We start from the raw sequence: 24,685 nt of genomic DNA on the forward strand, positions 1-24,685 counted from the left end.
TGTCTCCCCTGCCCACAAGCTGAGGAGTACAATTTAAATTACTTGAAGACTTTCCTTCCCCATTGCACTATTGTGGGCTGAGCGGCCCTGAGCAGGGTGCTGAGGGCAGACCTGTATCTGCAGGCCACACCTATCTCCCCCAGCCTGTGCAGCTCTCTCAGCCAGTCAGGTTGGGGCACATTGTGTCTGGGGAGTGTGTACAGAGCCCCGCTGGTGCTCTGCTCCAGCTCTGCTCCCAGCTGCAGCTCTGCTGGGGACAAATCTGCTCCTGCCAGGGCACAAGGCCCACCATGCCCACCAGGCCAGGTGGCAGCTGCCGCCATTTTGTTGAACTGCTGCTGGGGGAAGTGGCAGCCACCAAAATGGTGTGTGTCTCTGGGACATTTATTTCTCCTCAGAGGGCCCTGGGACTTGCTGGTCTACTCCAAAAACAGGTAATTTTGTTGGAAAGGGTGCCCGGGGGGGCTGTCTGGTGGGGAGGCCTGGGCAGGGTGTCAGGAGCTGGGACAGATGCAAAATTTGGAGGCTTCCAATGTCAGTGCCTAAAACACTTTGTTCTCTCACTTGCTGTTGTATTTTCAAATATACTTTATTTGTGTATCAACTGCTGTCAGAAGAGAGAGACTGGTTTCATAAACTAGTGGTGTCTTGCTATGTGGGACTGAGGGTGTTTCACTGTTGCAGGCCCACTTTCTGTTAGGCCTCCCAGACCACCATGTCTGTGCTCAGTCACCAGGCCCGGGTATGCCACATTTTTGTAGTCCCAGCATTATCCTGTCATGGACTTCGGGCCATAAACAGCCCTCCTGAGGCCGGCTCCCTGAAGGCCAGTACCAGCAGTGCCATGTTCCTGTCACCACAGACTGACTGAGGGAGCACAACATGGCTGACAAGCCCGGTGCCACATGCCGGCTGCCTGGACGGCCAGGAGGCACGGGCAGCAGGGCTGTGTGGGCCTCAACACAGACCAGGCAAGGGACCTGAAAAACTCTCTGAGGTACATCCTGACAAATTTGTCTACCCAATTCTTAATGATAGCTGTCAGTGGAGAGTACCCCACCAGGAAACTCCAGCTTTTCTTCATAACCTTTTTCTTGCTGCTTATTAGGCCTATTAGTTTCTGTCCTATGTATGCTGTGAAGAACAGTTCCCTGTCATGCTGCTAATATATATGCAGATGATTATTTTTTTGTTAGTTTGTTTGTTTGTTTTTTCTCAGTTTCCTGGTTATTGTGGTTTTTATGTAAGACTTCAAGGCCAAAAATTAGTTTGGTAATAGATTTTGACTACTTGAAAGGATAGATTGCAGCCTAAGCAACTATGTGACCATAAGGTACCATTAGAAGCAGCATATAAATTGTTTATTGCTATTTTAACAGAATGAACAGTTAGTGATACAAACATAAAAAGATTTCAAACTGCCTGTTTCCAGCTTTCAGGTGTTTGTTGTTGTATGTGCCTCAGAGTGATACCTGAGGGGCTGGAAACATCTACTCCAAAACAGGATTCAGTTTGTAAAAAATCTGAAATGCTCTAATAATTGCCTGATGTCTGTCCTGCCTCAGCAAAGTTGCTGTTTTGCACTAGCCCAAAGGCCTTTTAATACTCAAGTTAGGTGCTATGCTTGCTTACTTGGCTGTGGGTGAGAGAAATGACCCAAAATAACCCTTTTGTTTGGGGCAGAAACATGAATGTTTAACCGAGTGCTGATTTTGAGTTCAGACTTGCTCACCTAAGAGTGGCTTGCAACTTTCTTAGTTTTATTAATTAGGAATGTTAGTAGAGTAACTTCTGAAGGTGAACCTTTTCTCTTGGCCTGTCTCTTGTACTTGGGTGAGCAAATTGCCTTGATCTACTTTTCCATGGAGTTAAATGATGAAGGATTTGTGTCGAACATCTGCTTTGCTTTCTGTGCAGTCCCCATGTATTTCACTTTGAACTGAATGCAGGTTTTTTGAGCGTTCTCTGGAGTTAAGACTATTATCCTCTGAACAAGTGAGGCTCTTCCATTATTTATGTCACATATTCAACTCCTAAAAGAATGTCGGTAAAACTCCTGCTGTTGAAGAAATTAATTTTTTCTATTATTCTTAAGGTGTAAGTAATAGAGTGAGTCACCCTGTGATCTTTTTATTGTGCTATGCTTCACGAACCAGTAAAATTCTGTGTGTAAATGAAAGGAAAAGGTTTTCCCTAGAAATCTCATTTTATATCTAGTGTTTCTAGAGCTAATCAGATATCATTAAGAAATTACATGATGTTTTAATTCAGAATCCATTTGTGCAAACCTGTGGCTGTCTTCCGTTCATTGTTAAAACACACGAGGACTTTCTGTTCTAAAAAGTGATGGAGATCAAAACATTTGCTGTAGCCTCAGAGGATGTGCTACCATCAGACCAGCAGGTCAGCTAGTAAAGGAAGGTGTTTGCCTGCCTTTGTGTGGAAGCTGGGCCACGATGTTAAGCAGCATGTGGCTCTGTAGTCTACTGAAACAAGCATTTCCCAGGCAGAGAATCCTGCCTCCTGAGCCCTGAGCCCAGTGCTGTTCCTGTAGATTGGCAAATGTCTTTTCAGCATAAAACATCAGCGGTCCCTGGATATATCACCTTTGTGTTTGCTATTACTCATGGGAGTAATTCTGCTCATACACCAGGCTCGGATCGGTTTTGCACATGGCCTCTGGATGTGTATTCTTGTTACTTTCAGCACTGGGGCACACAGGGGTGGCATAACTGCTCCCCTCACTGAGACCAGAAGGGAGTCCTCAGCAGAGCCAGGGACTTCAGTAAGATCTGAGAACATCTATAGCTCAAAGAGACGTCCAGTGCTGCAGTGCCTGTCAGTACCTTGCTGAATCAATGTCATAGTTCGTTTTTGATGATCAAATGCTAAACTATTTATAGTTGAGGACAGAACAAAAGGAGTCTTTATGCACTCTCAAATCAGCCTGTTCTAAATGTTTTTCACTAACAGAAAACTACAGTAGTTAAAATAATCAATTGTAAGCAGTTCTTTGATAGGCAGTAACTTGTGGTAAATACGTCAGCTGTATGGACAAGCATAGGGTTTTTGTTTTTTTTTTTTTATGATTCAGTAGCTAAGTGTCATAGACATCTGCAAGCCCATGTCTTGCATGTAGTTTATGTACAAAGATGATGTTACAGATTGTAGTACTCAGGTAGGATCTAGCCCTATGTGCTTCCTATTGACCAAATTCCTTTTAACCTAAACTTATACACTGTTTGCAAACTGCAATGGAACAGTGGGAACTGGGGCTTTGCAGAGGCTGAGACCCTGTTATGTTTAAATATGCAAATGAGCATATGGATTTAATGAATACATAAATAAATAATAAAGCCAACAGAAGCCTGAGAAAGCTAGTGCCATGCTCCAGGAGTATGGCAGCATGGCAACATGTCCAGGCATGTTGCCATGCTGCCATATTCCATGACTTATTGAGGATGCATTCCTGAAACATGCTGTGGTTAGTAGTTGGATGGATTGTGAAGGCTCCTGTAAGAATCACTGTAGTAGAGGTGAGATGTGTGCAGGGCCTTGAGAAATGCTGTTTGAATAGCCAGGGATATATTTTGCAATAGGAGCCCTTTCCTATTCATATCCCAGGAGTTCTTCCAGAAGAGTTCTCACTGCAAGACAAAGACAGATGAGAGGCCTTGTTCTGACTTACCTGTTGGGACATGCTCGTGCTTTCTGAGGCCTGGAAAGGAAAGCTGGAAGAGGGAACTGACTCCCTGTCAGCGTCAGTGAGAGCTTGGCTGGACAGAGCACCGAGAGCTGTGCTGCTTTGTGCATGCGTGAGCAGATCCAGGAGGGTTTTGCTTGACTTCATTGCTAGAACAGCAGTTATCACTAAAAACAACAGGAATTACATCGACTTAAAGGATTCAAAGAAGTAAAACATGTTCCCCTATGCTCCCCAGTGTCTATCTGATCTGCCCTTGGGCTGAGCATGACAGAGGAACAGGGCCTGCCAAGTGATCACATACGTGGGGCTGACTTAGCAAGAAGTTGCAGCTTCTTTTATTCTACAAGGTTTGTCCCTCTAAACAGCTCCATGAAGAGTTATTGTACAGCTTCGTACATTTGCATAATGGAAAACTTTCTTCTTGACAAAAATAATCATCCTAACGAGTGCACAAATGGTTCTTTTCAGGCTTACAGCTGCGGCTCAGTGGCAGCTGGCAGAGCTGATTCGAGTACTGGAATACCTTCCCTTCGTGCCTTTCTACTGAAAAGCCAGGTAAATAACATACTAATTGGCAAACCGTGCATAAGGACTTGCCCATAATGAATTTAGAGCATCGTATTCCATTGGTTAAATGGTGAGTCATGTCTGTTTATATGATACCATTAAATCCTCATGTTGCTTGTTGGGTTACATAAGGCGATATGCAATGCTGAGTCTGAGCTCATAAATTGTCTTTTTAGAGCTGTCACATGTCAGGACAGTTTTATTACTGAGCCTAAACCCATTCCAGCCTAACAAATCAGCATGTTGTAAAGGTTATTGTCATATCATACAATTAAGAAAACCCAGCTACATAAAATAGAAGAATTATTCTCACATCCTTTATTATCTGTCCCAATTCCTGTGTTTTTAATGAATCTCACCCTCTTCCCCTTACATTAATGCCTTAGTTTACAGGTAAAAGTAACACGTCAAGATACAGGTGGCAAGTTAAACAAAACATGGTCCTAATGGTGAAAACTATAAAAAATTACAATTTTTTTCTCCTTAGCTCAGAGACCACTGAGCTTAGAGACTGCTGTGAGGAATTCAGCTGAATTACACCAGGAAAGCTTTCCTGTTTGGGGTGTGCTCTGATGTCCCCTGTTAACATCAGGCAGTGATGTGACAGCCTCTGTTTTGTGTTTTTTTTTTTTTTAAATCATTATTTTTTATTCAGTGAATCACATCATATTTTTTCCCACTTGTATTGCAAGCAATTGCTTAGGTTGCAAGGGATTTTGCCAGTGCTGTTCTAGGGAGCAGTACAGCCAGGGCACAGAGAAAAGCCGCTCTGAGCTGTTCCTATTTGAAACTGGGGAAAAGCACCGGGTGTCAGCTAGGTAGAGCTCCAGACAGGTGGTGTGACTGAAAAGGAGCTTCAGCTGCGCTCACTTAGCTAACCTGTGTGCCCATGATGTGTTCAGACAGCCACCATGTACTGGGTGGCTACCAGGTGAATCGCTGTAACAGCTACTGGCAAAGTTTCTCATGTTGTTCCTTATTCAGCTGTACAGAAAGCAACGCCAGAGCACATGGGGGAAAGCAATGGTGCCTGGGCCACCACAACTGTATGCGCGCTGTGCTGCTCATAAATCAGCATCAGCCAAACCAAACCTCGCCCCAAAGACTGGGAGGTGCCACTGGAGATTTGCACCAGAGGTCTGTGCCAGCAGCCCGGGCAGAGGAGAAGCACCTGGTGTCCTCTAAGTGGCAAAGCAAGCTGCTGCACTCAGGTGCTCCCCACCTGTTTGCATCTTACCTGCCTGCACCCCCCCCGGCCAGAATCAGAGGCTGAGACATACAGCTTGGGCATGGGAATAGCAGAGCGGCAGATGCTGGGACTGAGCCGTCAGGATTGCTCGTCCCTTTGGGATGTTGGACCAGGCCTGCCTTCCCTCTTGCAGGCAGAGGATTTAAATGCTAGTGACTGATTTTCTTAGAACTTGGCATCCTGTATCGGTATTTGCTAGTATTCGGCTATGCTTGGCTAGCTATTGGTTCAGCAAATACTGAGAGAAAACTGTTTCTCTTACAGCTTGTGTAAAGCGGGGAGGAATGTTGTGGAACAAAGGTGGACAGAAATTTGATGGTTTATATAATCCCTCTGACTTGGAGCATTAGTCTTAAAATAAGGATCAAAGTAGGATTGAAGTGTGACTTCTGTTTGAGGTATCATTTAAAAGAACTTCATACTTAACTGTGACAATTCTGAGTTTTGTCTTCTCCATTCTGGTGTTAACCCCAGACTCTCATTAAGAAACTTGGGAATTTTAGGTATTCAGGTACCATAATGATGACTCTATAAAAGTCATTGATTAATACCTAAAAGTTTGAAGCAAGATTCACATAATGGATTTGTAACTGAAAATGGCTGGAAATATTGTAATTCAGCTCTTTGTCTGTGTTCTGGAGTTTATTCTTAGTACTGACTGCCGTTCTTATCATATGAAATGACAAATCACAACTCAGACTCCCTTTGAAGTACCACATTTATCATTCTCAAGTTACACATTTCCTTGTGATGGTCACTGCTTACAATTTCTAACATGCTATTCATAGGATATTGTAGTGATAAAAGTACATTAATGATAGGAGCTTGTAGTTCTAAATTAATTTCTAATAAGGTGATAGACAGTAATAGCTGCTGCAACATACGATATGCAAGAGAGTTTTTTACTTTAAGATCATAATGTACTAGTTAGTAACCCTAATAGCATTCTGCTGTATTTTAAGGCAACTAAATAGCCTTTTACCCTGAAAGATTTTTTTTTGTATTTTTGACCCCAGACAAATATTTAATGTGAAAATTACCTGAGTGCTTCACAGAAGTTAATTCCATCAGGCTGTGGTGTCACGTTAGACATGCCTTGCACTCATTTGTAGTGCACAGGGAGATGCTATTTTATAGCTGCTGGTCTAAGTGGCAGAGCGTGTGAGACGTGTGCTGCTCTCGGTCTTTCTGCACACTTTTTGGCCGGGTTCCCTCTCAGCCAGACCCACGCAGGTGCGGGCACCCAGCACCTGAGCGTGGTGTCCCCGGGAGGAGCCCCTCTCGCAGCTGGTGTCCCCAAGCCCTGCCGCTGGCAGCCTGGTGAGTGGCCAGCAGTGAGCAGCCAGCGCCCAGGCTGGGATCGTGACCCTGGGAGGACTCGGCCCTGGAAGGCAGCTGCCAGGCGGCTGTTCTCAAATGTTTTCGCTGCGTGGACATCTTGGAGGCGATTTTCTCCTGCGGTCCCCTTCCCTTCCCTCCGTGGTTGCACAAGTAACTTCCTTCTCCAGTCATGGTCCCACAGTGTGCTGTATCCAGCTGAAACGACAGGGGGAAATTCAAACACAATGCAATAAAGCAACTGGAATTTGTTTGTCATAAACCCCGAGGGCATGTTCTCATTACAACAACGAGTGGTATCCAGCAGTTACACTCTTTCATGTTTGCATTACATCCCTCTAAACTGCAGAGATTAGAGCCCGCTTTCAGTGCTGTCTGTAGGTCTTTGCTCGGTTTGACTGGGAGGAAACTTTTCAGCCAGGGCTTGGAACAAAGAGACTTCCTCCACATGACAGCCATTAATCCTACCCTCGCGGGTGGCATAATAGCTTCATTCACTGATCCAAGCCAGTTGTTTTAAGAGGAGTGCAAAGGAGTGGGAGCAGCTTACCTCTCACCTGACAGGCAGCCAGCAGCACCCAGGGTCGGCAGCAGCAGGCACAGCCTGGCAGGAGGTGGAGGAGCCCCCTGGGAGCCGACGCCACCGCCCGCAGGTGGCTTGCGTAGCTGCCTAGTTCAGTGCTTCTTCTGTGCGGTCACACAAATGCTTGACCAAAGCAGTGCTTTTTTTAGCATGTAAGAAGACTGTTAGCACATAGCCCATGCTGGTCTGCGCTGTCTGCTGAGGGTTGTGAAGAACCAATATTTCCAGGAAACAACCAAGATCACAGCAACCACCACAGCCATCCAGGCTCTACCAGCATTGAAGCGCACAGAGCCATCTCTGCAGTTATCTCCAGAGAGCAGCAGTAACAAAAACTCACTCTCTTATAAAGTGTTTCCTGACTGAACTAATGCAGGAAGAACCCAGTGTTGTAATTAGCCCGTATCCCATGGGCGCAGCAGCGATTACTCCTGTAGGGTTTGCCTGGATTCGAGCATCTGATAGCGCAGCTACATTTACGCTCCTCAGACATCAGGGCTGTGCCCACACTGAGCGCCGGGCGCCTTTGTGCGCAGTGACTCAGCAAGTACGGTTCTGGCAGATGCGTGCCAGTCCAGTACGCACATGCACGATGTTTTCCTAAGTGCACTGAACTTGTAGTTACATGGGCAGTAAAATTCTCACTCAGTCTGTGGGATTTATGTAGGGTTAGACTAACACATCGTGTTTCCAAGTCATAAGCCACCAACAAAGAATGAGCAAAGACTGCTGCCATGCTCGGCAGCATGTTTGCACTCTCTGAGCTCTTAAAAATGGTGACGGTATTTTAGAAATCTTTGTCTTTCTGGATGGGGCTTCTTAAGGCTAAGAATTTCTAACTAGATGTGGAAGTGGAAAAAGGTGTTAGTTTCTCTTGTCCATGCTGTCCTGCCCCATTCCCTCCTTTCAGCATTGGCTGGCACAGAAACGCTTTTCTAAACCCCACACATCTTGGACTGGAGGAATTCCCCCATTTCTATTTTGGACAGGTACAATGCGCACAGTCTCAGAGCAGGCGTCCTCAGGGGGCGAAGAGAACTGGCACCAGGGGCATTTTCCAGGGGGAGTAGGGGACTTGCTCTCCTCTCTTTGTTAGCTGTAGCCTTGGTGGAAGACACAAATTTAGGGGGGTACCTAGCATCCTGCAGAAATCTACTAGTAAATGGACTGAGGCAAATGGAAATATTTATTGCCAGGTTTCTGTGGATGAACTTGTAAAGAAATTAAAGTTAATCCCAAAGAGGGATGGATTGGGTCAAATGTGCAACTAAGAGCAGGGAGGAATACATCAAACTCTGGCAAACGCAGGCCAAATGCCGTTGTTATTTGGTGCTTTGCATCTAGAGATCTAACGAGATAGAGATCCAAGCGGTAATACACACACACATGCGTGTTGGCAGTGTGCTGCCTCTGCCTCGTTACGAACACAGCTGCTGAGGCAGGGCCCTCCCCACGTGTTCGCACAGACCCGCCACGGGAAGCTGAGAAGTCAGCTGAGACCTTTGGATGCTCACTGCAGTGCAAATATCAGAGATAAGACGTTGCCTAACAACATTTGTCACTGCTGAGAAAGGGGTGGGGTGTCAGCATCTTATTTACTTACGACTCAAGCAGACAGGTCCTTAAAACTGTTGATCTTACAGGCGAGAGGAGTGTTAGATATGGGGAAAATTACAACAGTGGAAGCAAACACTTGCCCTTGTGAATTCTCATGAGCTATATTTAGAATTTAAATCCAAGCATAATTAAACAGTGCTAATGAGACAGAGGGGCTTATCTTCATTTGGTGTATAATTGGTATCACTGATTTCCTCATTCATTTTTTCCTAGTTTTAAAGCCATCTTGTTCCAGTGAAATCTGATGGTAAAAGTTACCCTGCAGTGAGAAAGTACCTGGCCTGGAGCGTAAATTCAGCTGGAAGCCTTTTAAGGGTTGCAGCTTTCTTGATAGCATCAATAACCGACAGCAAAGACACCTGTGAATGTGTGGCCAACACTCAAGCGAGGCACTCCTCATGCAGCGTGCCCTTGAAAAATGCCATTTCACACAGGATTACAAAGGCCGTAATGGAGAGGAAAGGCTCACCTCCTATTTCTAGTGAGGCAAATATGGGAAGAGTTTTAATAGTGGTAGGTGAATATCCACCACCATCAGCTGAGGTTTCTGCCTTGAAATATCCTCCAGCTCATCCAGAAATGTGGAGCTGGCACAGGAACTCCTGGTGGCATTTGGTGGCTGCCATCCCGCAGCCGGTCAGAGAGGAAGATCCCGCTGATCTTGCCTGGCCTTAGTGGCAAGCCCGCAGCTAGAGCAGCAGCCTCTGCTACAGCTCTGCCTGTTGCAGCCATTCCTCTGCTGGCTTTGTCTAGGCCACAAAAAAGTCCAGCCCCCTCCTGCTGCAGGTAGCTGTTGGTTTTTGAGCAGCGATAAAATCAGCTCTCGGAGCAGTCTATTTTTACCTATGTCCCACTTCACTTTTCAGTTGTGTCTTTGATTGGCTTCAGGCTCCTTTTTATTATGTCTTACTGCCTCAAATGCACTCAGATTTTTGGAGGGTGTAGTCCTTCTTTTACATCTGTTGCTGCAAACTGCAGCAAAATCAGCTCTCTCCTGTGAGGTGGCACATTAATGACTATGTCTCCATACATCTCAGTGCCAGGTGCTTGTGTTTACCTGCTGACGGGTGCTCAGGACCACCGTTCATTCAGTGCAGACTGGATGTGCCTCACATCCTGGTGGGAGTGCTTGCAGCCAGCTGGAATCGGTTCTCAGCAACTGCTTGTGGAATAAGGAGTCTCCAGCCCCTCCTCCCTGCAGTGACCACTGCTAACTAAATGCCTGTCCACCCACTGAGCCAAACCAGTTCAAAGAGGAGCACTGCAGTGGCTGTGAGCAGACTCTGTTGGATATGAAGAGGGCAGAGCAAGATGAATCCCACAAAACAGCAATTGTTTTTCATCTTGCTCCAGTAATTCAGCACAGACTTGTTCTTTGGGTTGCTGAACCCAAGACTTTGTTTTGTCATTTTTGAAAGGGGATTTAAACACTTCCCTGCTAAGATGGTTCTGCAGATTAATCTGAGACATAGGAATTATTACAAGTATTTGGTCTAAAGTTCCCTTTGCTTAGGTTCAAGGGACCACGCTGACCACATCACCTGTAGTAAATGCCCCTCCATCTTTTTAAGGCAGCCTCCTTGGACCGCTTGGGTCTGTGCTGCTGTTCCAGGAGGTGAGACTTGCAGCTGTCCTTCCCCTGTATCACTGCCTAGCTGTGCTGCTCTGTCAGCACGGTTTTAGCTTTCTAGGGGAGCAGATCATTTCAGAAGTTGTTCCTCCTCAAAATAAATGTCTTCATCTGCATATACATTTCACAGAATGGCATGTCTGCTCGTGCTGCTTTTTCACATTTCTAGTCTGAGTGCTCAAGCACTTAACACCGCCCTGTGGCTGAACAGCGATGAGAGATGCCACTGGTGACCCGAAGAAGTGAGAGCAGCAGCCAGCACAGGTGCTCGGCTTGTGAGCAGCCAGAGCTGCAACCACTTGGCTCTTTTTTCAGCCCAGCTAAAAAGATGCCCTTTTCCAGGAAGGTTTCTCTCTGACTTAGCTGTGAAGCGGAGTTCCTGTCTGCCTGTGGCTATGAAGAAAAGCCCTACGGCTCTCAAAAGTTTTGGTGACTTACGTCTTACCAAATTTTAAAATCTATCTTTGCCTTCTGCTGCCCTAAACATAATTTTCAATCACATTATTTTTTAAACCATCTTAGCTTAACTGCTGGGGAGCCCCACTGGCAGGATTAAACAGCTGTTTTGGTTCCTGCCAAGGGTGGGTGAAATGGCAAGCACCAGCTCTGCCTCCCTGGCTGCTGGGGGACCTGGAAAGGCACCGATGGCACAGCGCTCGCAGACAGCTGCGGAAGGGAGCTGAGGGCATCAGTTATTAGTTGCCTAATCAGTTTGAATTCACAAAGCACATTCCTACTGTTTGTTTTTTTTTTTTTTTTTTCCTTTTTTTTTCTTTTTTTAGTGAGCTATATACAGGTCATGTTGCCTGCCCTTCTCTAGTGAAGCACACCTGCTGGATAAGCAGCAAAACTCCCCCTTGCACAGGACGTGGGGCTAGAAGCAAAGGTCTTGCACTTGAACCGCACTGTGTGCACTCCCAGGCTGTTCTCAGCATGACAGCCCAGAGCAGAGGTTGCCCATGTTTAGCCCAGTATGTGATAAGAACAGCTTTCTATTACTCTTAATCCTTTTGAAGAGTTCTCCTTGAAGAGAGCACAGTGTCTCTGCTCTAACAGGCAACACAGGTGTGAGAGCAAGCGAGCTGCTATTGCAGCCTGCCTCTTGAAAACCACTTCTGTGCCTTGGGGGTGCCTCGGGTGTCGGGCACAGAGCAGTGTCTGTGGGTGCTCTCCCACTGGCTGGCTCATGGCCCTCCCTCGGGCTGGCCCGCTGCTTCTACCCCAGCCACAGAGCTCTGCAGAGGGGGTGACCAGGGCTTGCAGGCCATCAGGCAGCGGATGTTGGTGCCAGCATCTGTTTCTTTCTGCTGGGGCCTGAGAAGTTCAGAAAGCCTTGGCTCTCCCTGGGAGGACAGCATTTGAGGAGTTCGAGGCAAGAGGTGACAGTAGGACCCCTCTGCTCTGTGGAGGAGCCAAGCAGGTTGTCCAAACGCATTGATTAACAAAGCCATCTGACTTCCCTGCCCTTTAATAGGTCGCTTTCAGTGTCTACCTCTTCCTACACACCTAACACTTTTTTTAGCAAGCCTGTGCTACCCTTTCTGAGTGCTAGTGCATGGCACCACCCAGAAAAGACACAGCCTTTAGGTGAATAAGGAAAGAAAAAAATGGGAGTGGAAGATGAAGAAGACAAGCATCTGAGATGCCCTCAGGCCTTACCCTACAATATTACCTCTGTCAGCAGCCGCTGAGGCAGCACATCCTTTGCAGACGGGGCTGTTGGTGTACGTACTGAGAGATGGCGATGAGTTGGCCAAGGCTGGAGCAAGCACTGCCGCTGGCTGGTGAGTTCCTGGAGCAGACCACGCTTAGCCTGAGCTCCAGCAATCTGAACGTGCCAGGTAAGGCCATGCTAGTGTGCCTCTGTGTGAGTGAGGGATGGTAGTTCCCAACAAGCATCTCAAAAATATTTGGCTCAATTCTTCAAGGTTCTAGCTATCTCACCCCAAATTCCTCAAAGTCTTCCTACTCCTTTGTGACATGTAGTTTAAAGCTAAAAATATTCAGAAGCACAATGCAATCCAGAAGGATGTTATTTTTATTGCTTTTTTTGTTGCTAGGAAGGAAAATGGTCAAGAAGTGGGTTAGGAACAGTATGTTCCTTTTCATTATTAAACAGGTACTTCCCAGAGACCTTTTTTTTTCCCTTCTCTCTGACCAGGTGTTGCTTGTAAGATGGATAAGAAATACATTCCAAATAAAAATGTAACCTTTAAACAAAAGGGATTAACAGTATTACAATTTTTTTAAAAAGTCATTTTGAGTTTTTAAAAAGCCATTTTGAGTGCCCAGCATGTTATTTGGCAACACACAGACTTCCAGTTGGTTTCTATTTTCTTAGCAGTTGTAGTTGCTTTCTAACAGGATTTTATCCAAGTACTGTTTATATGTACAAAAACATCTCCTGATGTCAGACGTCTGAGCCTTAGGAAACCAGTGTCACTGCCTGGGACCTCATTTGTTCTGTTCCCTGTTTTGTGTGAACACAAGCCCACCTTAAGGCATAAACAGTGTTGTGAAATAACTTCTCGTATCTTTTCTTACAAGTCTAGCTTTTAGCATCATAGTTGATTAAGCTTGACTAGTGTCTACTGACTGTTAAAACTGAGCCTCTGTTTATAAAAATGTCAACATTTGCTTCCAAATTTTTATGTTTCTTAAACAAGCTGTGCTATTCCTCTGTTAGCTTGATTTCCCAGATCTTTTCTTTAAATTCTGTAAGCATTGCCTGATGGTACATGCCAGCCCCTATCAGTGCACATCTCCATGGGTATGTAGAAACTCCACGATGGGAGGTCTGAAGCGTTTGTTTTTAATGACTATTCTGAACATTCAGAAAATAGAATTTCTTGGGAAGTCAGCTTGAAGGATAAGGTAGAGATGGTAGCAGGGTGGACACTGCTAATCTCAGCTACTGACCTAGCTGTGCGACACGCGGCACACACGTTGCAGCATGGAGAAATTGAAGCTGTTTCTCTAATAGCAGGTAAGAATGTAGTGGTGTTTGTTTAAGATACTTGGCTATTTGTGGCTAACATTCGTCTAAGGAGCAAGAAGAGTGAAAGGAGCTGTTTGTTCATGAAATCTGCCAGCAGAGGAAGGTGCTTGATTGCAGTGAGTGGGAAGAGACGGCTTCGAGGAGCTTCATCCTAGGCAGTGCTTTAAGTGTCCTTGCAGCGCACCAGAAAGTCCAGAAAAGCCAACCCCCCGCGACCCCAATAGTTCCAACACCGCAGTCAAACATAAAGCCTGCAGCTCTACATGGCTTTTACTGATGACTAGTAGTGGAGAAAGGGTCCTTGCAGTGCAATCTTGATTTATCTTCATTGTCTTCTTACCTCACCAGCAAGCCTATGTCAAATGCAGGCTTTGAAGCTTAGGTTCACAACTTATGTTGCATTTCATAGTTTCTGCTGGGGTTTCATAGCCCACCTATAAGCTGCAAATTCCATGAACAAAGTGTATGAATTTGCAACCACTTGCCTGCAAAGAGCAAACAGCTCTTGGACATGAGAACTGTTATTAAAATGGGTTGTTTTGTTGGCAGAAGTGGCTTTCACTGTTACCATAGGTTGCCCAAGGTGAGTCTGACCTCTGTGGTTTCTCTGAAGCTCTCTTGTGGGTGAGCTGAGCAACATCGGAATGCAGCTTTTAAGGATTAGCTGAGCCCAACAAATACAGGAAACTGTGCTGAGAAAGTAATACTACATTGCACAACAAAGGAAAAACCTTATCTTCTGATCCTGTAGGATAAAAGTTCCAAGGCTGAGAACTTGACTATTTGGTAGGCCCATACTCGGCTTGTAACTGCAGCATAATCACCTTTGCAGCCTTCTCTCAGGGCAAAATTCTGCCTTTGCAGGTGTACGAAGGGACAGTGGAGAGGCAGGTGTGTGGCCAACAGACAGAGATGGGACTGTATTCTCCTGCTGAGGAACAACGATGAGGACTCTTGCCAAGGAATAAGATAACAAAACATGAACCCCACCAAACCTTTCTCGACCAGAGCAGGCCTCCACATGCCAGTTCTGACTGGGCCCAGGCTGTGGCCTTTGAATTACTAGTCTTGATGCAGTTGCTCATGCCACGTATATCACAAAAACACCACCTTGGTATTAGCGTGCAACTGAACTAACATGCAAGAGATATTCCTAAGAAACACCACTTGGCCCTCAGAGTGAAATCCCAATGCGCTAGCTGTACACTGTCAACTGAATGTGTTCACAAGGCCTATGGATAAACGTGAGTTGAGGCTTCTGGTAAAGGATGTATTTATTCCTTACTAAGCTTACTGCTCCTTTCTGCAAAGCTCTTAGCAACTTGACATGTTATAAATATCTATGCTCTAACTTTTATGGAGCTTTATCTCTCTGTCTGGGGCAGGTGATGGGGTGGGCAGAACTGTTGAAGAATCACCTGTGGTAAATGAAGTTTTATTATGTTTGATTAAGTGAGCAGTTTTTTGAGATCATTTTTGCATCTTAAATAATTCACTTTAAAAAAAAAAAGTGCTATGGTGAGTGTTGGCTCCTCATACTACAGCTAAAAAACAGTTTCCATCACAGATGGTGTAGGCAAATCACAAAGAATTTTTGCTTTTACTAGAAGGCCCAGCACAGGGCTGTACAAATACATGTCATTGGCAATGCTCTGGAGAACGTACAGAGCACAATGACAAAGCACGAATTACTTAAAAACTATAAACAATTACAAATGCAGAAATATTTTGTGGTGTAGTTTTTGCCTACACCCATTACAGGATTCAAACCTAGAGCGAGACAGATTCTAGGTGCCCAGCTCCAACTGACGAACAAAAACTGAGCTCGATGCCAGTGAGGCCTCCATGGTAGGGAGGGATTGTCAACATTTGTTTGACTAGTACAGACAAAGCCTGGTGTATAATTGAGGAAGACAAGTCATCATGATCAAACATCAGCGATCCTTATCCTGCCCCTTAAATTTAATTCCATAATCAGCACTTACATCATGGAGAGGCTGCAGATATTACCCAGGCTTCTCCTTCAGCATTGCACTATCTAAAATGAGTCTTGTCTGTAAGGATCTGTTTTCTTCAAAACAAACTTTGATCCTGCCCCTTGCTTAGCTTGACAAGCTGCCAGCAAAATTCTGGATTTTAGGAATAGCTTAAGCTCAGCCCATTCCTGCCTTCAATCAGTTGGTTTTACAGTTATCTGTGATTCCTCAAAGTACTATCATACAGCATCCAGCTGGCATCCATTTGAATACAGTTGCTGCTGCTTAAGGGGAAAGAAAAAAAAGATAACACCATCATTAAGAAGCCTAATCTTGCAAATTCAGCAAAAATAAACTATTGCACGCCATCTCGTGGCACTGCACAGCTATTTCCTGGCAACACGCTGGAGCTCCAACCATGACAGTGAGATTTAATGTTTGACAGGGTTGCTTAAAAAAATGGCCGTCAGGGTTAGAAAGAGCCCATTATACGACCACACTAAAGCTTCAAAGCATTCATCATCATTAACGCTTTATCCACGCTTGCATCTCGACTTTGTATGCTCAGCAGCTGTCTCCTGGAGCCGCAGCAGAGCCTCAAGCTGCAGAATGCACCTCTTTGACATGTGCTTGTGGTTTCTCAAGCAGAGCCATAGAGATGCTCCGCACCCAAAAAAACAGCTGAACCACTGAACACCACTGCAGCCTTTTGTGGAACAGGAAAATCCTTCCATCTTCCAGTAAGTCATATACACATTAATCATTCTTAATTATATGCAGGACTTAAGAGATTCTTGGTATGTCCACCTTCTTGTCTCCTGTCAGCACAGGAAGAACTCCGTATGTTGATGTTTAAAATAAAGCTAGCGTGCTTATTCATAACTGTTCATTAACAGCTGAATGTATGAACTCATGGAAACAAGGTTAGACTAGCTGTCAGTCCCTTCATGTATCTTCAGTCTTTCTTCCTGCTTACTCTTTTAAAGGGGGAAAAAAAGTCACTAAAGATCCTTGCCATGAAGTGATTAAGCCATGATTTCCCTAAACCAAGCTAAGGAAATCAAACCACAAGGATAAAGTACAATATTAGGGGTTCTGGTCCTTACTTGTAAGTGACATGTTTTTGATTCGCACTTTGGATTTATTAGCTGGGAGATTAGAGCTTAAATTCTGCACCACTGAATCATCTCCAAGTTTGAAACTGTGTTGTCTTCAGCAGAACTGCCTTTCTTCCACCACTCACACCCATCAGGACACTGGATACATTAAGGTCTCTTCTTCATTGCTTTAAGTAACAGAAGTGCACGACTTCAGATTAAGCATTCTATTTTTTTCTGCTATTAGAGACAACTGCACAACTATGAAAGTTTGCAGCTTGCAGTTGGAAAGCACAGAAACATACCAGCTAATCTCAGCTATTACTCTGAAAGGACATTGTGCCATCCTATAAGAACAATCAAAAAGGCATCTGATTACAATCAGTAATTACAATCCTGGTAACAATTGCTCTAAATTTGGTACGTGACAAACCTATTTTTACTGCTCTTGGGTTAAAGAAGGAAAATAATGATGAGGACTGTAGCTGGGAAGGTTGTAAATTTACAGGAAGGACTGTTAGACCTGTAAGGCTTTTTGAACCTCAATACCAACAGACTTTCTTTATATACAGTAAAGAAAAGAGGGAATATCCTTATTCTCATTCCAAGGTTTAATTCTGAGGTATGTGATACTGGATTTACAAAAGTAAATACATTTCTGACAAGCAGCGAGCCCTGTACTTACCAAGGCAGAGAAGACTCCAAGCAGTTAAGAAAATAAACTGCTCACAGTGTGAAAAAGTAAAGGTTTTGTGGTATTTGACAGACCTTTAAAGGTGTAACAGCTGATGAGGAAACATGCAGTAGTGGGCCAAAAAAAAAAAAAAAAAAAAGACAAATACTTAAGTGATAAAGATAAGGCAGGACAGCAGGTATTAGATAAGGCTTCCACTTGAACTAATTCTTTGAATTGTTACAATAAGCAATTAGATGCACCTAGTATTCCAAGCAGTGAGCAGGCACACTGCGTTGCTGAAAGGGATTATGTGGCTGTGGAGACAGACTTTGGCTCCAGCTTGCTGATGATACTCCCGAAGTTTGAACATATTTGTAGCAAACACAAATGAAATCCCAGTAGCATAGAAGGACTGGAGCAGTGTAGAAGAGCTTTCCATATCAGTTGCACCTGACACCTGGAGCTCAAGCACTATCACCTGGAGTACAGCACACATACCAGGTTATATACATGTAAGTCTACAGTTAATCTGTAATTTTCATCCTGAACATCAATTTAAAAAAAAAGTTTGAAACATTTGCAGGCAGATTTCATGACTCATTGCTACAACAGATCTAGCCAGTTCTACTGACCCTGCCTCTACTAGGAAGTCTGGCATTCCCCTCTTAGATCTGTTCCTCTGGACATGAGCCCTTGTGCTTGAGAGAGTTAAGCTCAGAACAGTTGCAAGAATTTCAGCATTAAGCAAATAAACGTGCTATTTTGTCACATGGGATAAAATTCCAGGAATTTATTGCTGTATGTATGCTTAATCCATTAATTTGTCTTACAGTAGTCATGAAGTGCCAAATTGTGTGCTACATTTAACATTTCCTGCATTCCCTTCCAAATGCCATTTTACAGTGGGCGTGTGAAACAACGCAGCAGCAGTCACAAAACATGGCTTGAGCATCTCTCAAGAGCTCAAAATAAAGATTTGTGTACAAGCTGAATAACAAGATGTCAGTTAACAGGTCACTCAGCAACTTTAATAGAAATACCTTTAGGTGGAAGTTTTGCACTGTTAAAATTTACAATTCAGACTAAACATTCTCATCCCCACTGTAGTAACAAGATACTAGCAAAGACAAGAACTATGGTATGTAAATGTCACACGCAAGAACTGCTTCATTTCTATCAGAAGCAAAAGTTGCTAATAATAAGCAAGGAGAGGCCTAGCAGACTAAGGCTATCAGCCTATATTAAAAACATATACCTCCGAGTTTGGCAGTGGAATTCTATTTACCACCTTGAATTTTTTTTTTTTTTTTTGGCTAAGTACCAGTACTCTTCCTCCCCACCCACCAAGCACACTTTATAAATCCCCTTTATTTTTATTATACCTCCATATTATTTACAGGATTCCTAAAGATTAAGTACAAACTAGTATGAAATTAATGATAGTTTGCTCTTCAAATATGTATCCCATGGCTAAATAAATACCAAGCCAATCCAACAGAGCGATCTGGAGTTATGATTCAGAAGCTTGTGTATCTGTGATGCCAGATGTTTTCTCATTGACAGCCAAGGATTCACTTGATTTGTCAACAATAGTCGCCTTAGAAGTTGGGGTAGCGCTATCCAAGGTGAGTGCAGAGGTCTGTTCTACGTTTACAGTAGTGCCAGGGTCAACGGAAAAGCTTCCAGCTTGAGTCATGGAGGGAAGCAAATCTGTAGGCACTGTAGAAACCTCTGTGACCAAAGGAAGCAGGGGAACACATTTTGGTGGCATCGATAGAGGTGTTATTCCCATTAGATTCAGAGGCGGAAGAGTTGGCAAACCTAAAAAAAAAAAAGAACAAAAGCAGTGAGCTGCTATGTATCACAGATCTGGATAGATTCTGTGTTGGTTTAAAACCTTCCCCTTCTCTAATCCTCTATTTAATTTCAAATGGCTACCTCTTCTCCAAGAGGAGCGTGAGCACAATATACCTGCAGTACTGATTCGGCAGACGAGTTTCAAAGCCCAATATATTTTGGAGACAAAGAATCAGAATAAACTCAAGTTTGTTTCCACCTCCCCAGAGGACTAGGACTTTAACGCATTAATACTGATGATTAGATTTTTCTGGCTTTCACTTAAGCTGCCAGAAACAAAAAACTAACAAGAACCTTATTCCATGTAAGCTTTCCATTTCTTTTTGCTTGTTCCATATGTATCTTCAGCAGTTTTATTTTATTCAAAACTATAAATCTAGCATTAGTTGGTACTTCTGGCATTCAATCAGGGTTCTTCAATCTCCTTGTCCGGCAAACAAGGGAGCACCTCATATTTTCTTCCACCCGTAAAACTACATTATTTCTTGGCACAGGACAATCTCTCCTGGGGTTATAAATCAGGTAATATGAGATGAAACAACTAAACACAGACACAGGCTTAGAATTAGTTTATCTCAAAACATATTCCTTGCCTACCCAATCTGGGCACTAATGTCAACTCCCATCTCCAGCAAACATTCAATTTATCCTCTTTAGGACTCCACCAGATGGTTCTAAATGAGAGTGTCAAAGATCATCAAGGAGAGACCTGCTATTACAGTGTTTCAGTTTGCAGAAGCACTTACCAGGCTGTATGATTTCTGAAACAATGTGTGGTGCTGGTAAATTAAGTTTGGACAGATCAGTCAGGTTGGGAAGACCTGCTGGTAACGGCATCAGACCTGAGAGGAGAGTGGAAAAATGACAGTTGAAAATTTCAAGCTTTTTTTTTCCCCATCTCTGGGATCTTATTATTTGAAGTTGTTTCATATTGCTTTACATCTTGATTATCATCTTTACATATAAAAATACAAATTCACTTGACTTTCAACTTCAAGTTACACAATGAAAAAAAAGTTACCAACTGCAGGAAAATAGGACTAGTAAATACACAATCCCAATCTTTCACATTTTCCTGAGGAAAACAGAATCTTATTTCAAGGAATAAACATTATTTAATTTCAAAGTTCAGCTTTTTATGAAAAGTTTTTTCACTGCAGCACTATACCAGAAGCCTTCCATTCCTAGCTTGAATGTCAGAAGATCATAACAATATGAAGTACAGGAAAAAAAAACCACAACAGTATTAAGAATCGGAAATACTATTCTTAGTCTTTTCTATTCAGTTTATAATTGAAGTTAAACACAAAAATATATAGAAAAGGCAAAACAGTAACTTTCAAGGTCAGGAAGGACTAAAAATACAATACAAACATACAATGAACATAACACATGGCCTTTCATTATTGTGTTTGCTGTAAAACATCTTTCCCCTCCTGATTCTCCTGTCTTAGACGAGCTGTATTTCTGATACAATGGCTTTCTTCCTACTTTATAGTTAGTTCAAGGAAGTCTAATTCTGAGATAAATTGCTAATATTACAGTAGCAACAGGGAGAGGAGGCAGAGAGTCTAAAAGCAGGCAACTGTACACAAATTTTGATGAAAAAACATCTTTCTTTACCTATCTGAGAATTTATTAGCCACAAAGGCCGACATCATCTGAGTCAGAGCTTTCAGTTCAAGCAACTTGTTTTTTCAAGCAACTGAGTTTTTTTTAATCTGAAAAAAATCTGAACTTCGCACAAATTCACTCAAATTTTAAACCTCCTATATATTTAAGGCTTAAAATTTGCATGTTCATATTAGTGAAGTTGTAGTGCAGTATTCTAATAACTTTAAAAAAGGCTACAGTACTATTCTGAGAACAAATTGGAATAAAAATTCGTATTTGCAGCTGTTTGGAGAGAGGGGTTATGGATGCAGGAAAGGAGAAAATATTAACAGAAGCTAAACTTAGTGGTTTACTATTTTAGCTATGGAGTACAAGATTAAAAGTTCCCTGCTCTTGTATGCAAGCACTTAGCTCCCCTACATAATATTTCCTATGTTACAGACCATACCTCCATGCATTACTTAAAACCTTTATCTACTTTTCTTACAGCCTACAAAACAAGAACACAGTTCCTTCAGTGTTTTGGAGTGCATGACTGAGTCCTGTACCAGTGCATCAATTACATGGCAAAATCCCATACAAAACTTATCTTACCTGCTACTCTGGAGCACTAGTGCTCAAAACACTGTTACCAGGAAATAACATACACTACTTTGGAGACAGACTATTGCTTTTATTATACAGGGTTTAGTTGGTAAATAATTCAGAAACAGTAACTGCAACATGTAGTTCTATACTGTTATCCGTCTGCTTATACTAAGAGGAACAATCAAGCTGAGCATTAAAAAGGAGTCTCCTAAAATTGAATTTTTAATAGGTGAAAGGAATGTAGGAACAGGCAATGTATGCCTTCCCTGATCTTTTTTTCTGTCTTCATGTCTGAATGAAAAGAACAAACAGGAACTCTGAAGCTGCTAGCCAAAGTATTTTGCACCATACTGTTTATGACGTATGGCAAGTAGCGATGTATCAAATCAAGAAGTGTTGCAAGCACACCTAATACCTTCCATAGAAATCTAGAATGCTACTGTGCAGGGGGGTCTGAAAGGTAGATGATTATCAGCTTTCTTGCTAACTCAGTCCTCTGCGCTAGAACCATGTGTACGGTGGGTCTATATAAAAAAAAAGCTCCAAACATTGCAGAGATTGTATAAAAATGTTCTGATATGAAATGCCTAAGCTGTACAAAGCTATATCCTGTAGCCCCAGAAGAAGGGTGGAAAAAAAGACTCTTCGCTTTCTCCTTTGTTTCAGAAATGTTTTAAATGTTACCTACTCACCTGGTAATGTAGTTGCTGGATTAACTGGTGGCACAGAAGTAAGGGACTGACTGACTTGTGGTGGTAATAATGGAACTGTTGGAACACCTGGTGGAGTATACAGGAAAACAACACTAATTTTAAGCATAGAACACTTCAGCTCCCTTCTTCAAGGGAGTACGTGCCTTAAATAACCATACAACACTGACGAAGAAAATCATTATTTAAAATAACACGCATTTCTTATAGAAGTTACATCTTTTGTGAGCAGTACTTGCATTATGCTTGTGTTAAAGAGAATATAACTAGTACAATGATCTAGCATTTGTTGTTAAGTAAGGTTTTGGGAAGACAGAGGTTTGGGGAAGAGTCTTCTCCCTTTTATTAAATACATGCAAACACCTGTGAGTCAAACAAAAAAGCCAATATACCTATGCATTTCAGAAGTTAGTTACTTCCACACTAACCTGTACTGAGAACATTACTGACAGTAGTTGAGGGTGAACTAATAGAAAGTCCAGAGAGACTCTGTTCAAGTCCTGCTGGCCCAGGGGGTAACGCCGGTGAGGGATTAACTGATGACAGCTGAACCTTTCCAAAAGAAAAGTTGCATCATTAGGGTTTGTTTTCACAAGAACAAGTAAAAGCAGAAAAAAAAATCCATTTTACAAAGCTAATGGAATGAATACAACTTACCTCTGTAAAGCCGTCTTTGAGAGGACTGAGAGATGCACTAGGCAACTGTCCTGGGAGAGAGATTTTCTTTCCCTCCTCAAATGGGCGTGTAGGTATCCTATGCAAATACCCATAACCAATGCCACATCCTAGGCTTTTAAAACATGAACATTTAAAAGTCAGTAAAGCAACTTTATACTACAAACTCTACAGCAAGCAAATGCATGAAATACCCAAGATGCCAACAGGTTTCAAGATAAGTTCTATACAAATATCTGTGTTTACGGGAAAAAGCTAAATGTTGCCTCATTTTCTATGAAGAAGTAATCATTATGAGACAATAGAAAGGCAACTGTAGCTTTCAGCAATAAATATTTAGCACAAGTTCTATTGTTATTTGAACCAAGCAGCTGTATCAGGAATACACCTTGGCATTCAACTCATGCCTGTTGTTCGCAGTCCTGTTCCGGTACAGCGCGATACTGTACGAACATACTACAGCCTAATGAGTATTTGAAGTCTCATGCAGAAAGCAGTCATTGCACTCTGTGCATTTTTGAACTAGCTAATTTCCTCTGCAAATTTATCTCCCCAATTAGTAACTAAATCTGAATTTCAAGTATGTATGTAATTTACTATAGCAGAAACACATTGGATATAAGAATAGTCTTTTCCTGGTTTTATAGGGAACTTGAGGAAGCAGGTTTTAGGCTACTGCTAGTAAGAAAGTTGCCCCAGCTCCCATGACGTATTTTTTCTTACCTGCCTTCTCCACCCCAGGCAGAATTTGGAGTAATCACCACTTCCCGACAGTTATCTGTGTCTGTGTTGTACACATAAAGTTTTAATGGCTTTGTTTCATGTGTTTCAATAAGGGAGAAGAGATCTTCAGACTGCAAAAGAATAATAACGAATGAGGGCTCCTTTGTCCTTATTTTATCACTTGATATGAGAATGATTATCTTCCTCGTCCCAACTTTCTGTACCAGAACCTGGAAATTGCTACATGGTGCAGTTGTTGCAGTGCTGCTGTTTTATCACAAGGACAACTTGAAGTGCTTTGCTGGTACCACTCAGAAGATGTGGGACAACCCCAGATCTTCAATCTGCTATTTGATATATTAACATTAGAGGACAAATCGTTTGTATCTAACTTCATAAAGATATTTAAAAGCAATTTTAATTTCCAGAATTGCATTTAAGCACAGTGCAGGGGCAACATGCCAGAACACCTTCCTCTTGGTATTGTTACTTTAATTAGCAGTGAACAGACAGAATACGGCATGTTTCAAACTGCCTAGGTACTGTTTTCTAGTTTAACAGAAAAAAATCAGTGTTACTTACGTACGTACATACATATATATATTTTATATATATATATATAAATAAAACTTATATAAACGTACACACCTCATTCATAACAGTATCTGCTCCAATGATATAGTCACTGTGAGGTCTGAGTCCAGCCAATGCAGCAGGAGAATTTGGTTCCACTTCCTGATTTTAAGATGGAAAGTTATGAAACATTACATAACAGGGTGTAGCAGGACAGTTACATATGCACTTCACACAAGTTTTGAGTGAGACAAACTGGTCAAGTTTTAAATCCAGTTAATGGAACTAGTAAACTGACCTAGTAAAACAGCAGTGAGGTGACAGTCTCATTACACACCATCACAAGGAGTTCAGAATACTGTGCAACAGCACTGATACGAGATTTGATAACATACACAATTCTACTTCAAAAGCCTTTCAAAAAACAAAGCCAATGACCAGAAAACAGACCAATTTCACCTCGTAGTTTGCATACCCCCTTGCAAGTTACTTTTCTATAAAAAGACTG

General features: G+C 42.8%; 2 protein-coding genes and 1 long non-coding RNA gene across 7 annotated transcripts in view; 1 reads left to right on the forward strand and 2 right to left on the reverse strand.

The window, feature by feature from the left end:
• Nucleotides 1-19,120, forward strand: LOC311439139 (uncharacterized protein). Of its 5 annotated transcripts, none has more exons than XR_014694553.1 (4): nucleotides 1-434; nucleotides 4,175-4,261; nucleotides 5,258-5,920; nucleotides 14,553-19,120. XR_014694553.1 is itself a non-coding variant. In XM_084524489.1 (3 exons), exons 1-3 carry the CDS (start codon nucleotides 291-293, stop codon nucleotides 14,634-14,636), a joined length of 315 nt encoding a protein of 104 aa, XP_084380615.1. In that variant the 5' UTR covers nucleotides 1-290; the 3' UTR covers nucleotides 14,637-19,120. The 5 variants fall into 5 exon arrangements, 2 of the variants coding, with proteins under 2 accessions (XP_084380615.1, XP_084380614.1); XR_014694554.1 differs by lacking the exon at nucleotides 5,258-5,920 and adding an exon at nucleotides 12,372-12,531 and having other exon boundaries at nucleotides 13,677-19,120; XR_014694555.1 differs by lacking the exon at nucleotides 14,553-19,120 and having other exon boundaries at nucleotides 4,175-4,343; nucleotides 5,787-10,832.
• LOC311439140 lies at nucleotides 6,223-12,359 on the reverse strand. The gene is made up of 2 exons (XR_014694556.1): nucleotides 7,411-12,359; nucleotides 6,223-7,058 (listed from the first exon to the last, which is right to left on the reverse strand). It is a non-coding gene; the product is annotated as an uncharacterized lncRNA (long non-coding RNA).
• The window catches only part of GORASP2 (golgi reassembly stacking protein 2), a 15,737-nt gene continuing 9,264 nt past the window's right edge, over nucleotides 18,213-24,685 (reverse strand). Inside the window, exons 4-10 of the mRNA XM_084524487.1 lie at nucleotides 24,253-24,339; nucleotides 23,605-23,735; nucleotides 22,864-22,996; nucleotides 22,635-22,758; nucleotides 22,189-22,275; nucleotides 20,041-20,136; nucleotides 18,213-19,258 (exon numbers count right to left, since the gene is read on the reverse strand). Of these exons, the coding sequence (XP_084380613.1) occupies nucleotides 18,948-19,258; nucleotides 20,041-20,136; nucleotides 22,189-22,275; nucleotides 22,635-22,758; nucleotides 22,864-22,996; nucleotides 23,605-23,735; nucleotides 24,253-24,339 (969 nt within the window). The 3' untranslated portion in view covers nucleotides 18,213-18,947. The remainder of the gene's footprint in view (nucleotides 19,259-20,040; nucleotides 20,137-22,188; nucleotides 22,276-22,634; nucleotides 22,759-22,863; nucleotides 22,997-23,604; nucleotides 23,736-24,252; nucleotides 24,340-24,685) is intronic.

Source organism: Aythya ferina (genome assembly GCF_964211825.1).
Source record: "Aythya ferina genome assembly, chromosome: 6".
NCBI classification, from domain to species: Eukaryota; Metazoa; Chordata; class Aves; order Anseriformes; family Anatidae; genus Aythya; species Aythya ferina.